Source organism: Homalodisca vitripennis, chromosome 2 (assembly GCF_021130785.1).
Source record: "Homalodisca vitripennis isolate AUS2020 chromosome 2, UT_GWSS_2.1, whole genome shotgun sequence".
Lineage (NCBI taxonomy): Eukaryota > Metazoa > Arthropoda > Insecta > Hemiptera > Cicadellidae > Homalodisca > Homalodisca vitripennis.
Window position 1 is genome coordinate 137,961,400 of NC_060208.1, and position 14,455 is coordinate 137,975,854.

A 14,455-nucleotide genomic window follows, 5' to 3' on the forward strand; every position below is an offset into this window, starting at 1 on the left:
AATCAGGACATGATTTCCTTCTCGCCCATTCAAACTCAAGTGTGCCCCTCTTTGCTTTCTCCAAAAGGGATTTTTTGGTTTCTTTTTTCCTTGTTAATTGTCTTGTTTGTTACTCTTGAGAATTGCAAACATTAAGCCTTTGCCTCACTTTCAAAGTTAGAAAATTGTTCTCTAATTTCTTAATGAACTTAGAAAAGGACTCTAGGAGCTAGTTACGAAAGTGCTGTCCTCGATATAAGTTTTTCCATCTTCAGATTGAAGTCGTACACTGTTGTTATGAAACTATCATGTGTAACTTATATTTCCAAAAAACCAAATCCATCATGGTCATTTCCAAAGACTCGGAGCTTCTCTATCAGTTGTTTGGCTTCAATGTTTCGTACGTGTCTTTTTTATTTTCTTCCGTTAGAAAGTGGATGTCTAGTATATCGCTGCGATTATTTGGTTTATATGACTTGTGCATGGCTTTACTCTGGCATCTGCCTCTTGCCAACTCCCAGCGACGTTTTTCGAAAAAAGGGTCTTGACTGTCAAAACATTTCCTTTGTCATCTATTGCCGACAAGAGAATTTTCCCATCTGTGTGTAGATGAATGGAAAAAGTTGTACATTTGCTTGGTGCCAAGGGCAAAATATTCAACAGAATACTTACTACTTACTTTCTGCAGCCGGTATTCGAACCTACTAGCTGTAACGAATGAGCTGCGCAAGGAGAACTGCGTAGTGAGGCAAGAGGATTTTAGCTCTTTGATTCGATTTTGGAAGCCCCTTGTACACCCAGACAATGTTACTTGCATTGTCGTAACTCTGGACCTCTACAGTCACTGATAAGTTAAAGTTCAAACTTTCAAAGAGTATTTATCACAGCCCTTCTCATATCTTCCCCATTTTGGCCCACCAATTTGGGCCGATGAACGTTATGAACCCGCTCATTGAGGTTGACCCGTCAGGTGCTACAAAACGAAATGACAAAAAAGTCAAATTGATCCACATTGGAAAACATCTGGAGTAGAGTCGACAATAATCGAAAAATACTTAGAATTCTTGATATCTGATGCGATTTTGGATTTAACATTGTCAGCTAACAGAGTAATAAACTCGTTAACGATCGTGGAAGATAAGTATGAGGGCACTCCTTTACCTTTATTTCCGAAACGAGCAACATGGTCAGCCATGAAAGGATCAAACTTGCACAAAAGCTCGATACAGCCAAGGAAATTACCATTACTGGTTGACCCCAAAATTTCATTTTCACCATAAAACGGAAGCCCTCGAGAAGTTAAATACTTAACTACTTCAACAACTCTTGACAATACATCTCTCCAATACTTCACTTCTACTTGATGCTGCTCAAGTAGTTTTGCATCAATTCTCTGAGGTGCATTCATCCGGGTCAAATATTTGTTCACACATTCTCTGTGCTCTAGACTATTATCATGTTCTTGAATTTTGTGTGAATTTTTCCAATCATTAAAGCCGCATGTAGCTAAGGCAGTCGTCCCCCCATAGAGCTTACAAGGAGCACAGTATACATAGCCAGTTGATTTGGAATAAACTAAATGAGTTCTTTTTACAATCTCTCCATTTACAAGTTTTTTGAAAAAACAAGCTTTGTTCAAATAACGGTTTTGGTCAGAATACTGCCGCTTTGATTGGGAAAAATCCCCACTGTCATTTTGATTGATGCTGTGCACTGCAAAGTATTCACGCAATGCCTCATTTACCAGCCATAAAGCGGGATCATCAAGATTTTTTGAATCGGTTACCTCTTTATTTGCTGGTACACAATCTTGCAACTGATGTCCCAAATCTGCTATTTGCTCGGTTGATGGTGGTGAAGGGACGTGTACAGGTGCAATTTCCGTTGTGGTGTCTGAGACATCGGTAGCAGTGGCACTGGCAGGCTGCTGAATCACTTCCACTTCCACTATAACACCGCTGTCCTCACTCACAACGTTTCGTTCAGTTCCCGTGACGACCGGCAATGTCTCAGCAGAACAACTGGGAGTTTCGGGTTTATTGAAAAAATCGTCTAGTCTATGAATTTTATTTAGAAGAGCACTTTCCCGTTCGTTACGCTCCCGGGCCCGTTTACGGTATTCGGAACCACTTGGTTTTTTACTCATAATGTAGCCTACATATGTAAAACAAGCAAACCACTGCTTCTTCTAATATTTCAGTATCAAACACTCTACTCGACTCGATTCCTAATAGCAATAATGTCAAGCTATTAGGAATCAACATTGATTCAAAACTCTCATGGGTTCCTCACATTCAGGGTGTGTGTAGCAGGCTTTCTAGAGTAATATATCTTTTGCGTAATTTGAAAAAGTGTATCCCAAAAATATATTTAAGAATGGCCTATTTTTCCTTTTTTCATTGTATAATCTCTTATGGTATACTGCTCTGGGGTTGTAGTACCAGTACAAAAAACATTCTGTTACTCCAAAAAAAAGCAATCAGAATAATTACTTACTCTAATTATAGAGCTCACTGTAGACCATTGTTTATAAGTGAACAAATACCCACAGTTTTTAATTTGTACATATTTCACTGTCTAGTTAGAGTTAAGTTGAGGATTGATTCTTCCTTGTTTAGGAGTGACATTCACAACTACAACACCAGATACAGAGATTTACTTGATGTACCTCATGTTAGGCTTAGCAAGACACAAAACTCTTATTCTTACGTAGGCTTAAATATGTTCAACAAACTTCCTAGAAATGCTTGTGATATTGATTTTAAATGTTTTAAAACAAAACTGTACAGCTGGCTACTGAGGAATCCTTTTTACAGTGTAAATGAGTTTTTAGATCTTTCAACCATTGACATTAGCTTTAATTGATGACCTTGCCTTATCTGTGATATAACTGTTTTAAAAAGTTTGAATGTTTTGTATATAATGGAATTTTTACTTTTATTAATTGATGACCTTGCCTTATTTGACATATTAATCAACTATTTTAAATTCTGTGTATATAAAGGATCTTTTAAATGTATGTTTTTACTTTATATTATCATTGTGCATTACCTTAAATGGAATTTTAAGTCTTAATTAGTTTTGTCCATCAAATATTGACTAACTTCAATTGTTGTACTCCGCTTTATCTATGCTCCCATTTGTTAATTGTTAGTTTTAATTTTATATGAAGAATTGATTTCATTACTTGAACTCTATTTTAACACTAAGTGAAGATGTACCTGTAAAGACATAAGTAGTATTAACTATTATTTGTTTTGTAATGCCTTGTGGCAACTTGACGTCAACTGTATGAGTTACCAACTTGTTTTTTGTTGCAATAAAGACTTTGACTTTGACTTTGACGAATAAATGTCAGTGTTTATAATAACGAGCAATGACACCAATTAATCACAACGAAAGTCCAAATAATTCATAGGCCATAGGCCTAAAACAAACAGTGCAGACGAGGAGACGACTGACTGCAGCTGCAGCTACACTCTGTCTCTATCTGTCAGAGAGCGTCAGTGTTGCAAACGGCGAAGGGCGGCGGCCGGCGGCGCCCCTCGCGCGAAGCAAAATTTCCCTTTTAGTTTCCCTACCGTTACGATAATTACTATGCGTTGTCACTAATCGCTATTAATTAATTTCTTTTTCTACTTAATAGTTATTTTTAAGTAAAGGGAGTAAATCTAAGGTCTAGGTGGATGTGTAAATAATGTACAAAAATGTATAGTGAAGTTTTAGACCATACCATTTTATTTACTACATATAAAAAGCACTTCATCTTGAACTCCGAAGCGCCCCCCTAAAATCGTTACCGGTCTCGCGCCCTAGGCTGCAGCCTACTTAGCCTACTGGTTAATCGGGCCCTGTGTATTGAAAGAAGATCATAAAGATCTGAATTGGTGTCAGATAACAGATGACAATGAATATCAATATCAAAAAATAAATTGTTATAAATAACCTATCAGTAGTTGATAAAATGTTAATTTTCTCTCCAGGTCAGGGACTCACAAAATTGTATGCAATAGTATTTGTTACATTACATTGTAGGATCACTGTTTTTACCCTGCATCCCAATCAACCATGTTTTTTGACTGACTTAATTAAATAGGAACCATTTAACGACTCCAACCATAATTACTGTGTTGCTTTTAGTGATAGAATATCACTAGTAAAAGAGCATGTTACTTTGAGCTGTTACATGATTTCTATGAAAGTTTATCTGAGAGTCCAATCATCTCAACACTAATTCTCAACACTAGGAACTGTTTGTTATAGGAATTATATACTCAATTCAACCATGATAGGCATAAACCCTAAATTTATCTAACTCTCTTCTTAGTAGTTTATAGTGAATATGTTATGACACAGCATAATCATAGTCAGGATGATCTAAATGGATATACATTCTAAGTAAAAGATGAATTAACATTTTTATAATCTTATTTATAACTCAGTATGGATTTCTTCTACCAAAAAGCATCAAGTTTGTTCAACTCAATTGCACTCATGCAACATAATTTCTTTCAGATTTCTAGACGAGTATAAGAAGCGAGATGTAAACATTTGGGCAATGTCAACTGGAAATGAACCATCAAACGGAATCCTGCCAATAAAACGTTTCAACTCCTTAGGTTGGACTCCAATCTCAGTGACAAACTGGACAGTGAATTATTTTGGCCCACAACTGCGAAACTCAATTCACAATGATACAATATTGTTGGCATTTGATGACCAGCGCCTTTTTCTGCCTTGGTGGATAAACCTAGTAAGCTCTTCTTTGTTTTTGAACTAATTAGTATTTCTTTGTAAACAAATTGGTATTTACAAAAGTATTTATAGAATTCAGCTTAAAAAATAATGTTATTAAATTAGTATAAGTTGTATCATTAACCAACCTTTAACTCATTAAGTATCATGTTATTTTTGTGCATGCTCCAGTGGATGTGAAATAATTTTAATTGTACTTTTTGTTGTTCCTGGTATGGTAAAGTGAATACTAATATTTTTCTACACAGCTAAGGAAAATAATAAATGAGTTTCAACATAACCATTTTATTAGCAGTAAATAGTTTTAAAATAATGTAATGCATTTACCATAATGTAATTTATCTTTCACATTCATTAAATATATTGGCGATGATTTACAGATGGTGAGAGCTGACAAAAGAATTTTAGAATACATCAACGGTTTTGCTGTACACTGGTATTGGGATTTCTTGATAGGGGCTAAAGTCATAAATGATCTCCATGAGAATTATCCAGAAAAGTTCACCTTGTATACTGAAGCTTCTGTAGGTAATACTTTTCAGATCTAGTAAATTTTCACTTTTTTTATAATTTTGTTGTGTGGATTATTGTATAATTTAATGTATTCCTGTTATATCTGTATATTTAAATATTCAGTTCACAACTCTTAGTTTATATACCAAAAATAGAAAAAGAACTGAGATCCTTTTTTTAATTCTATTTTAGCATATATATGCCTGATGGTAGTTTTTATATAAACATATTAATCAGGTTTTCTAATAATTGATGAATGAAAAGTCACAATTATCCAATAATTTTATTTTTATACACGAGGCCTTTCAATATTATATAATATTAATCAGGATTTGACTGGAATAATTTTTGTTTTATTTATAAGAAAATGGTGACCATAGTCCTTTAAATATACCACTTTTTAAGATAGATTAATGGAAAAAAACACTATTCAATATTACACGAGAAGTGCTAGTTTTATAAATCAGTCCTAAATAAAAACAGCTGAAGAAAAGAGCATGAACTTTTTACAGTATGTACATGAAGGATGGCTGGAAGAAATAATATATATAATACAATATATATATATATATATATATATATATATATATATATATATATATTATGTTATATATATGCGTGTGTGTTTTAAAATTAATTTCTATAAGAAAAAAAATTAAACGCCAAGAATTAATAAAAAACATAATTTTCTTAAACTACATTTATTTATAAAGTACATGATTTCCTTAAACCATAGATCAGGGGTTACCAAATGGCGGACCACCATCTGGATCCGGACCGCCAACCTATTTTGTGCAGACCTTGTTAGTTAAAAGCTCAAAATAATGAGACCGAACATAAATCATTTGCCAATAATTTTCCACTTGGCAGTAACCTACATAAATCTAAAATTGTGAGTTTATTGTCAAGCTTTTTTTTTTTTAAGTATCTTTGCCTCAAATCATGAGTCATTCAATGGCTAGGAGAAATGTGGTGAGGCTTCTTTATATATTTCTTTATGTATTTCTTGGACTCTTGCTAAGCATATGAACTATTGCATGCTTGAGGCAGCCAATGCTTTGTTTGATAATAAAAAAATTGAAACTATTCTATGGATTTCGTTATCTGCAAGTATTCACTCAAGAAACACACAGGTTTTGGCAGAAGAAAATCATTGTGATGTGAAAGGGCAGTTAAATAATTCTGACTATTATACCTTGGCTATGGATGAATCATGCGACACTACTTTGTCAATGTGAAACTTTTGTTGAGGAGCTATTGGTTATTTTGCCGTTAAGGGATGAAACCTGGGGAGAAGACATGATTAAGTGGTGATGGATTATTTTATTAAATATGTGTTAGATTAAAAAAAGCTATTATCAGTAACTACCGACAGTGCACCAGTGATGGTTGAGTCCAAAAAAGTAGTCCTTATTGAGAACTTATTGAGAACTGGTTGTAAATGTAATAGAAATTTGATTTCGTGTCACTGTATCATTCATCAAGCTGTGCTTTGCTGCTAACTCAATGCTAATCTTGAGAGAATAATGCAACAAATGATGAAAATACAAAATTTATTTATGCATAATCAGCACTGAAATATTGTGAATTAAAAATATTTCTTGATGAAGTGGACGCTTAATATGATGATCTGTTGTTGCATAATTTGCTTACTTTCTTATCAGATATTTTTAAAAAACACATGAATGATCTGAACCTTACACTTCAAGGCTCAAAGAAAAGCTTGTATGGGAGCTCCTGACAGAAGTAAAAAGTTTTTGTCCAACTAGTTTTTTCAACATCAATCTTAAAAATGAACGCCTGCACTTCCCTAATAAAAAAAGATAAACAGCAATGACTACGAGCTTAATGTCGTCGACATCCTCAATAACATTAACTCTCTAGATCTTGCTGATGAATGGAGGAATGAAGCTGCAAATATTTTCGAGAGCAATAGAGCTGCTCTCGAGATAGAAATGATCGATTTACAAAAAATTACAGTTTTAAAACATCAAAAAGAAGAAGTTTCTTGTCAAGAGTTTTGGGTAATATTTGTTTGTGCTAGTAAATATCCAGAATTAAAAAAAAATAGCCTTGAAACTTTTCACTTTGGGTCCCTGTATATTTGTGAAGCAGCATTTTCTAAGATGAACTTCATGAAAAATAAATGCCGGAACTGAATTACCAATGAACATCTCCAAGTTTTAATGACAATAGCATGTACAAACTTTAGTTTAAATTTCGGACGTATAGTTCAAGGCCAAAAGCGTAATCTACACATATTTAAATAGTACAGTTTATTATTTTAATTGTTAAGCCCATAGGGAGTGCTTTTCTTCCAGACCATATTGGTCATGTTATTTCAAAAAAAGGATCCCTAATGAAAGTAATTGGTGACCCCTATAATAGATAAATAAACTCCCTGAAGGTGTAATTCATGTACATACTATAAAAATCTTGCATTTTATCTTTGGCCACTCAAACTTTAGCCTGACATCAAAATTACCCTAAAATTCCTATTTTAAGTGCCTGTAATTCCTGATACAGTGATAAAAAAATGTAGTTTCTACTTTATCAGTCATCAAGGAATTTATCTTAAAGAGCTGTGAATGTAAAGTTTAAACGAATATTTTCTCCAAAAACATTTATTGTATCACCTTAATAAACACAACAATTTTGAAACCAATAAAAATATTTATTCATAAACTTTATGTCTTGTAATTTAAGCAGTATTAATTTAATGTCTTTTGGCTTGAAAAAAAATTATTTATAAGCAAGCTTGTGCTGAGAAAACTGAAAATGGAAAATGTTTTTTTTTTCTTATATGATTTCCTCATTTTAAATATGCAGTGTGAAAATTTATAGACAGGAAATATTAAAAAATTCTGTTTTATCACTTTTATGGTCACTATCATGTTTTTTACTGTTGACGTTTTTCCTTGCAGGAGACAAACCATGGGAGAAAAAAGTGGACATTGGATCATGGGAAAGAGGGGAAATGTATATTGCTGACATCATTCAAGTAAGTGGAATTTCATGTTGAAATCATGTTGAAAGTTTAATATTGATAAACCATTCTAATATTTATAAATTTTGAATTATCTACACAAATTCAATAATAATTGGATATTCTTTTGAATACTATAAATCAAACATCAGTTCTGCTTGTCTGATAGCTAAAACGTGTCAATATCAGGTGGCACCTAGAAAGAAATCCCTTAAGTAATAGTCAATTGTTGAGTAAGCACATGGTAGCCATATCAAACAGCTGGCGACTACTACCAAAATCTATTCAAACTCATTAATTCAGACACAATGGGAGTACCTAACAGTATGTAGATAGGCCTTAGTGTTCAACTCAGTAACTCAAAGTTTAGTGTTGCCGTACAACATTTCTTAAACTTGGAAAGTTCAAGCAGTGGGAACGGGTCGTAGAAAACCCTCCAACAAGTCCAATCGGAGGTGGTAGCAAAACAAACATCTCAATGTACTGTTCCAAACTAGAACTAAGTGCCAGTGAAAACCCTTCAAAGAGGACCACGCCCAATACTGTAGATCAAATTTGTGATCCTAACCCAACAAAAGTATATGATATTTTTGTCATAAATACACAATCATTAGCGGACAAGTTAGATGAATTAGGCCCTATTCTAGACAATGAAAATTATTCTGCTATCTGTATCTGTGAACATTGGTATACACCAGACACTATAGGCTACGCACGCATAAGAGGCTATATTCAGGCAGCAACCTACTGCAGAACCGTGCAAACTAGAGGCGGGGTTGCAATTTACGTCAAAGAAGGTGTAAACTTCCAAACTGTAAATATGGAGCAGTTCTGTGTAGAAAAACACTGTGAAATTGTAGCTATAAATCTGCACTTTTCCAACTCTAGGGTGAGTCTGGTATCCATTTACAGAGCACCAAATAGTGATCTGGAGATATTCCTAAATTCACTGGAACAGCTCATTCTGCATCTGTCAAAACTGAAGTGGCCTATCCTGATATGTGGCGATATAAACATTAATGTTCTCATGGAAAGTGAAAATGCTACATTGGCACTCAAAAATGTCCTACGAACTGTGGATTGCTACTATGTGAACAATAAACCTACAAGAGGAACGGCGTGCCTGGACAACATTATTACAAATCTCCCAAGAAGCTCTATTTCCAGTGATATAAAGGAGCCGATATCTGACCACTACGCTTTGGCAGCTAAAATTTCGAACTTCCATGAACATGGGGATAATACAACTCCCGAGAAGGTGCAAGTTCGCTGTTTTAGTAATTGTAACATTGAAAATTTTATTGGCTATCTGGAAAGTGTAAATTGGGATTCAATTTTCTCAAATGGCCAAACTGACTCATTTGATCTTTTTACCAAGCTCTTTACTACAGGCATGGATAGTTATATTCCTGTGAAAACCATTAGCAAGAGGAACTCTGATTCAATTCTTAAAAATAAAAAAAGGAAATGGTATACAAATGAGCACCTCACAATGAAGAGAGAAGTTGAAAGTCTATACCATAAACTACAGTGGGCCTTGCGCTATAATCTGTTTGTGGCAGAAATGAGAAAAAAGTATACTGTGGCTAGAGCAAAATATAAAAAATCACTTCACCTTGCAGAAATTGAGTCAAATGGAGTCCTCATTAACTCAGCACCTAATAAAGTTAAGAAGGCGTGGGAGATCATCAACGCTCAGAAGAAGACACCAGTACCTAAAGATGACTACAACATCTCTGCTGATGACTTCAACTCCTATTTCATCTCTTCAGTGGCAGAAGTTCGAGAAGCAGTTGGTCAATCCCTTTCTACTGCCATGGATCTCCTCTCCAAAAACCAAGCTGTAGACGTCGAGTTCCGGTGGAAGCCAGTGTCTTGTGATCAAGTGTCTAAATATGTAAGGGTTATGAAAAGTAATAAAAGTAATGATGTGTTTGATATCAATGCCATATTAGTTCAAAGGGTTCTACCCTCAATAGTTTGCCCACTAACAAGATGTATAAATCAGTGTCTACAATCTGGTGAATTCCCTCAATCACTCAAGGAATCAAAAGTGGTTCCCATTTACAAGAAGGGTGACAAGACGTCTGCTAGTAGCTATCGGCCCATCTCTGTCGTACCCATATTCTCAAAAATCATGGAAAAAGCTGTAAAACACCAGTTAAGTGAATTTTTTGAAAGCAATTCTTTATTTTCTAAATTCCAATTTGGTTTTAGGCAAGGTAAATCAACTGTGGATGCAGTCGAGGGCCTTATTAGATCTGTACTTAAAGGTTTTGAAATACATTCAAGCACTCTTGCAGTCTTGTGCGACCTCACTAAGGCCTTCGACTGTGTACCACATGAGATCCTTCTTTCTAAACTACAATTCTATGGTTTCAAAGGTGTGGAGCTAAAATTTTTTCAAACTTATTTGGCAAACCGTACACAAAGAGTGTGTGTAAATAACACGCTTTCTGGTATTGCGACTGTTACAAATGGAGTCCACAGGGATCGGTCCTCGGCCCGTTTTTGTTTTTAGTTTTAATAAATGACTTACCTTCTAGTATTAGTTGTAATTCAATAATTTTTGCTGATGACACAACATTGTTTAGTAGTAAGCCTAATAGTGAGTTGTGTAATCTTAGTATAGTTATGGCTGATGCCCAAGCAGAGAGTCTAAATTGGTTTGAAGCAAATGGTTTATCTCTAAACCAAACTAAAACCCAAAGTCTGCTTTTTACCATGACCAAAGTCCCAGTAAATATTGCACACTGTAACGATGCCAAACTTTTAGGTATAATACTTGACCAAACCCTAAGTTGGAGTTTGCATATTCAGAGTGTATGTGGTAGGTTAAGTAGAGTGGTTTGTCTCTTGAGGCACTTACGGAACGTATTACCGTTGGCTATCTTGAAGACTTTGCTTTCTTTCACAGCATATTATTGTATGGTATCCATCTTTGGGGTAGTAGCTGTAATGTAAAACAGGTTCTTCTTTTACAAAAAAAGGCCATTAGAGTTATGACTAGGGCTTCCTTCAATGCACACTGCAGACCACTTTTTGTATCAGAGGGAATTTTAACTGTCTTTAATATATATATCTATGTATGTCTTTGTAAAATTAAGGAAAGGGTAGACCAATGTGAATTAATAGTTAGGAGTGACAACCATCAGCACAACACAAGAAATAACTGGAAACTGGAACAGCCTTTTTCTAGATTAAGTGTGTCACAAAACTGGTTTGATTGTATCAGCATAAAAATGTTCAATATGCTGCCTCATTGGGTACACCAGTTAAACTTAAATAAATTCAAAATGGTTTTGTATAGATTTTTGGTCAATAAGCCTTTTTATAGTCTTAAAGAATATCTTGAGTTGCCCTTGACTGACCTTAACCTTGCCTTTTTAAGCTTTAGACGGTGATTCAAGTTTTAGGTTTTAAGGAAATGTCAGCACTTTTGATGAAATGTTATTGTTAAATGTATTTTGTTAAATTAATGTAATGTAGAGATAGGCTAGATTTTAAACTTGACTTGGTCTATTACTTGTAAAAGTTAAATGACTTAATAAATTCTTGATTCTTGATTCTTGAACATGGTAGGGCTTTATTTGATGTTGGTTTGGCTATATAAAGGAGCAGTTATTTAACACTTAAGAAGAGTGTTCTAAGCCCACATGGTCTATGAAAGAAGGGACAACCTGTGTATATGGACTGGTTTGCTCTACACAAAAGCGGCCAAGCATAGATATAACCAGTGTTTGGGGCTAGTTCTATCTCTGAAAATACAAACATCTCTTGTCATGGATAACTTGGCACAGGATTTGTCTCAGAATTCGAGTCTAACATCTTGACTTCTCCTTACAACTAGCCTTTTCCAAGTTTGCCATATGATCCCAGTTGGTGGAATAAAATGACCACCAGAGCTGTAGAAGTTTTATGGGTCTGGTAAGTCGGGCAAATTAAATAGGGGTGAGTGTAGTTGGTTGCAGCACACCATTTTCTATTATTGCTATTTTCATACATACTCACCTCATTTCCTTTTATATTACCGACAATGTTAAAAAATAAGATGCCAAAGTATTTGAGTAATTCAATGGCAGTACAGGTCTTAGTTCTCTGACACTTATAATAGGGGGTCTTCTTTTTTCATAACTCCAGAACCTGAATGCCTGGGTAACTGGGTGGCTGGACTGGAGTCTTGCACTGGACACTACTGGAGGTCCCAGCTGGGCCAAGAACCAAGTGGATTCACCAATACTGGTGAACAGCTCCGCAGATGAGTTCTACCGACAGCCTATGTTCTACGCAATGGGACACGCTAGCAAGTTTGTGGAGAGGGGGGGAGTCAGGCTGCAGGTGTCACCCACTGTCACAAGAGATGTGCATGCTACAGCAGTCCAAAATCCTGATGGGAGGATTGTCATTATAATGCTGAACAAGTGAGTATGATTTTTGTACGATTTGAAAAATAAAAGGGGAATATAAGAACAATTTCACTTTTATCACAGATGCAGTCAATGTTCACTCTCAGAGACCAGTCAAGAAGAATTTACTTAATAGTTATAGGAGAAAAGTTGCAAATAATAATTTTTTATCTAATTAACAATTTTTATTTTATTTTTATATTTAACTTTAGTATATCACTGTAAGATTCTAGTGATGAACCACACTTAGTGATTAGCCAACCATAGAATAACAAACAGAAGTTATTTATCAAAATTAATATTGTATAATTATGTGCATAAAAATGTGGTTACTGACTAGCTAGAAGTGAATGTAAATCAAATTCTAAATTTGATCAAATACTTTAATTTATCTTCAATCACATGAGAAGTTTAGCTTAAGATTTGTTCATACCTCTAACAAAACATACACTTTCACAACCATCCATTGAATCAATCCTGACCTGGTACTATGCTCTCAAAATTGTTTTCCAGTGTGAATCCTTCGTTGTTGTTCTCATAGGACTCTATGGTCAGCAAGATGTTTTGATTAAATGTTTAAGATTAAGTAGAATGTTCCTTGATTTATTTGAAATCAAAAATAGACACAGGTTTTGGAAGAAATTGAAACTTGTTATATAAGTGATGCTGTATGGATATGTAATGTTGGATAACTCCCTCTAGTTTAATAATGTAGTATAACAATGAAGTAGTTTTTATAATTAAAAGTTTCAGTTTACTTTGTGTTCTTAACTTTATATTTTTGCAAAGGTGTTTAGAAAGTTTCAATTTATAAAATGTATTCAACAAATTTTGACATTAATATGCTTGGTTCCGTTTAAAAATTAGATGTACTTTGTTTCAGGAACACTGTAAGTGTCCAAGTATCTGTTGAGATTGGAGGGAAAGGTTGGGTTAACATGGAACTGCCAGCGAGATCATTTGCTACCATTCTTTGTTAATATGAGGATAATAGTTATTTTTATGAATGTTTTTCTACTTGACTGGAGACCTTTATAGCAGACATGGTCTCAAACCAGAATATTACTTGTGACATACTCAATTTAAAATTAAAACACTGTAGTGAGCTAGCGAAATTTAACTATGCTAACTTGTAATTTATTTATGTGGTTCAGTTATAAACTTTATAACTTACTGTGAAGTCCTTATTAAACATTACTCATTAATAAGATAAGGATAAAATGGACTAAAAGAATCTTTGAAGTTGTACTGTTATTGATACCTACTTGATATTGAATAAATCCACAAAAGAACAATTTATTCTATATTTGGTTACAAATATGAATGTAAAATAAAATACAAGTGATTCGCAAATAATACAAAATATCTGCTTTTAATATTAAATATAGTGTTTGATATAATAAATAAAAATTACACTTTTGTATGGTTTTATTTTGAAGTACCTCAATATAATACTTCCCTTCTACTACTTTCTAAGGATCTGATATCTTCTATATCTTAATATGTTTTCAGTGAGAGGCAAACCCCAAAGATAACAAGTATAAATGCATAGTAGAAGATTACTGAAACTGTTTTTTTAGCCATTGTTATAGGGTGGACAGCATTACAAAACCTTCTTTACTTTATTTCTGTAAAGGATTGTTTGACACCTTTTGGAATTAAGTTAATGTAGATCGGAAATTTAATTTTAACTTGCCTCAAAGACATCTTATGAGACAAGAGTTATTTTTTTATTGATTGTAAACACAATGCTCAGAATATACCCAAAGTCAATTTTTAAGTGTTTCATCCAGCAGATTTTTCCAACAAATCAACT

General features: G+C 34.1%; 1 protein-coding gene across 3 annotated transcripts in view; it reads left to right on the forward strand.

Annotated features, from left to right (window-relative positions):
• LOC124354791 (lysosomal acid glucosylceramidase-like) overlaps positions 1-14,058 on the forward strand; it is a 37,281-nt gene extending 23,223 nt beyond the window's left edge. For all 3 annotated transcript variants that reach the window (XM_046805501.1, XM_046805503.1, XM_046805502.1), the window contains exons 7-11: positions 4,495-4,732; positions 5,115-5,262; positions 8,172-8,248; positions 12,374-12,654; positions 13,523-14,058. In XM_046805501.1, the coding sequence (XP_046661457.1) occupies positions 4,495-4,732; positions 5,115-5,262; positions 8,172-8,248; positions 12,374-12,654; positions 13,523-13,619 (841 nt within the window). In that variant the 3' untranslated portion in view covers positions 13,620-14,058. The remainder of the gene's footprint in view (positions 1-4,494; positions 4,733-5,114; positions 5,263-8,171; positions 8,249-12,373; positions 12,655-13,522) is intronic.
• The last annotated feature ends 397 nt before the right edge of the window (positions 14,059-14,455 follow it).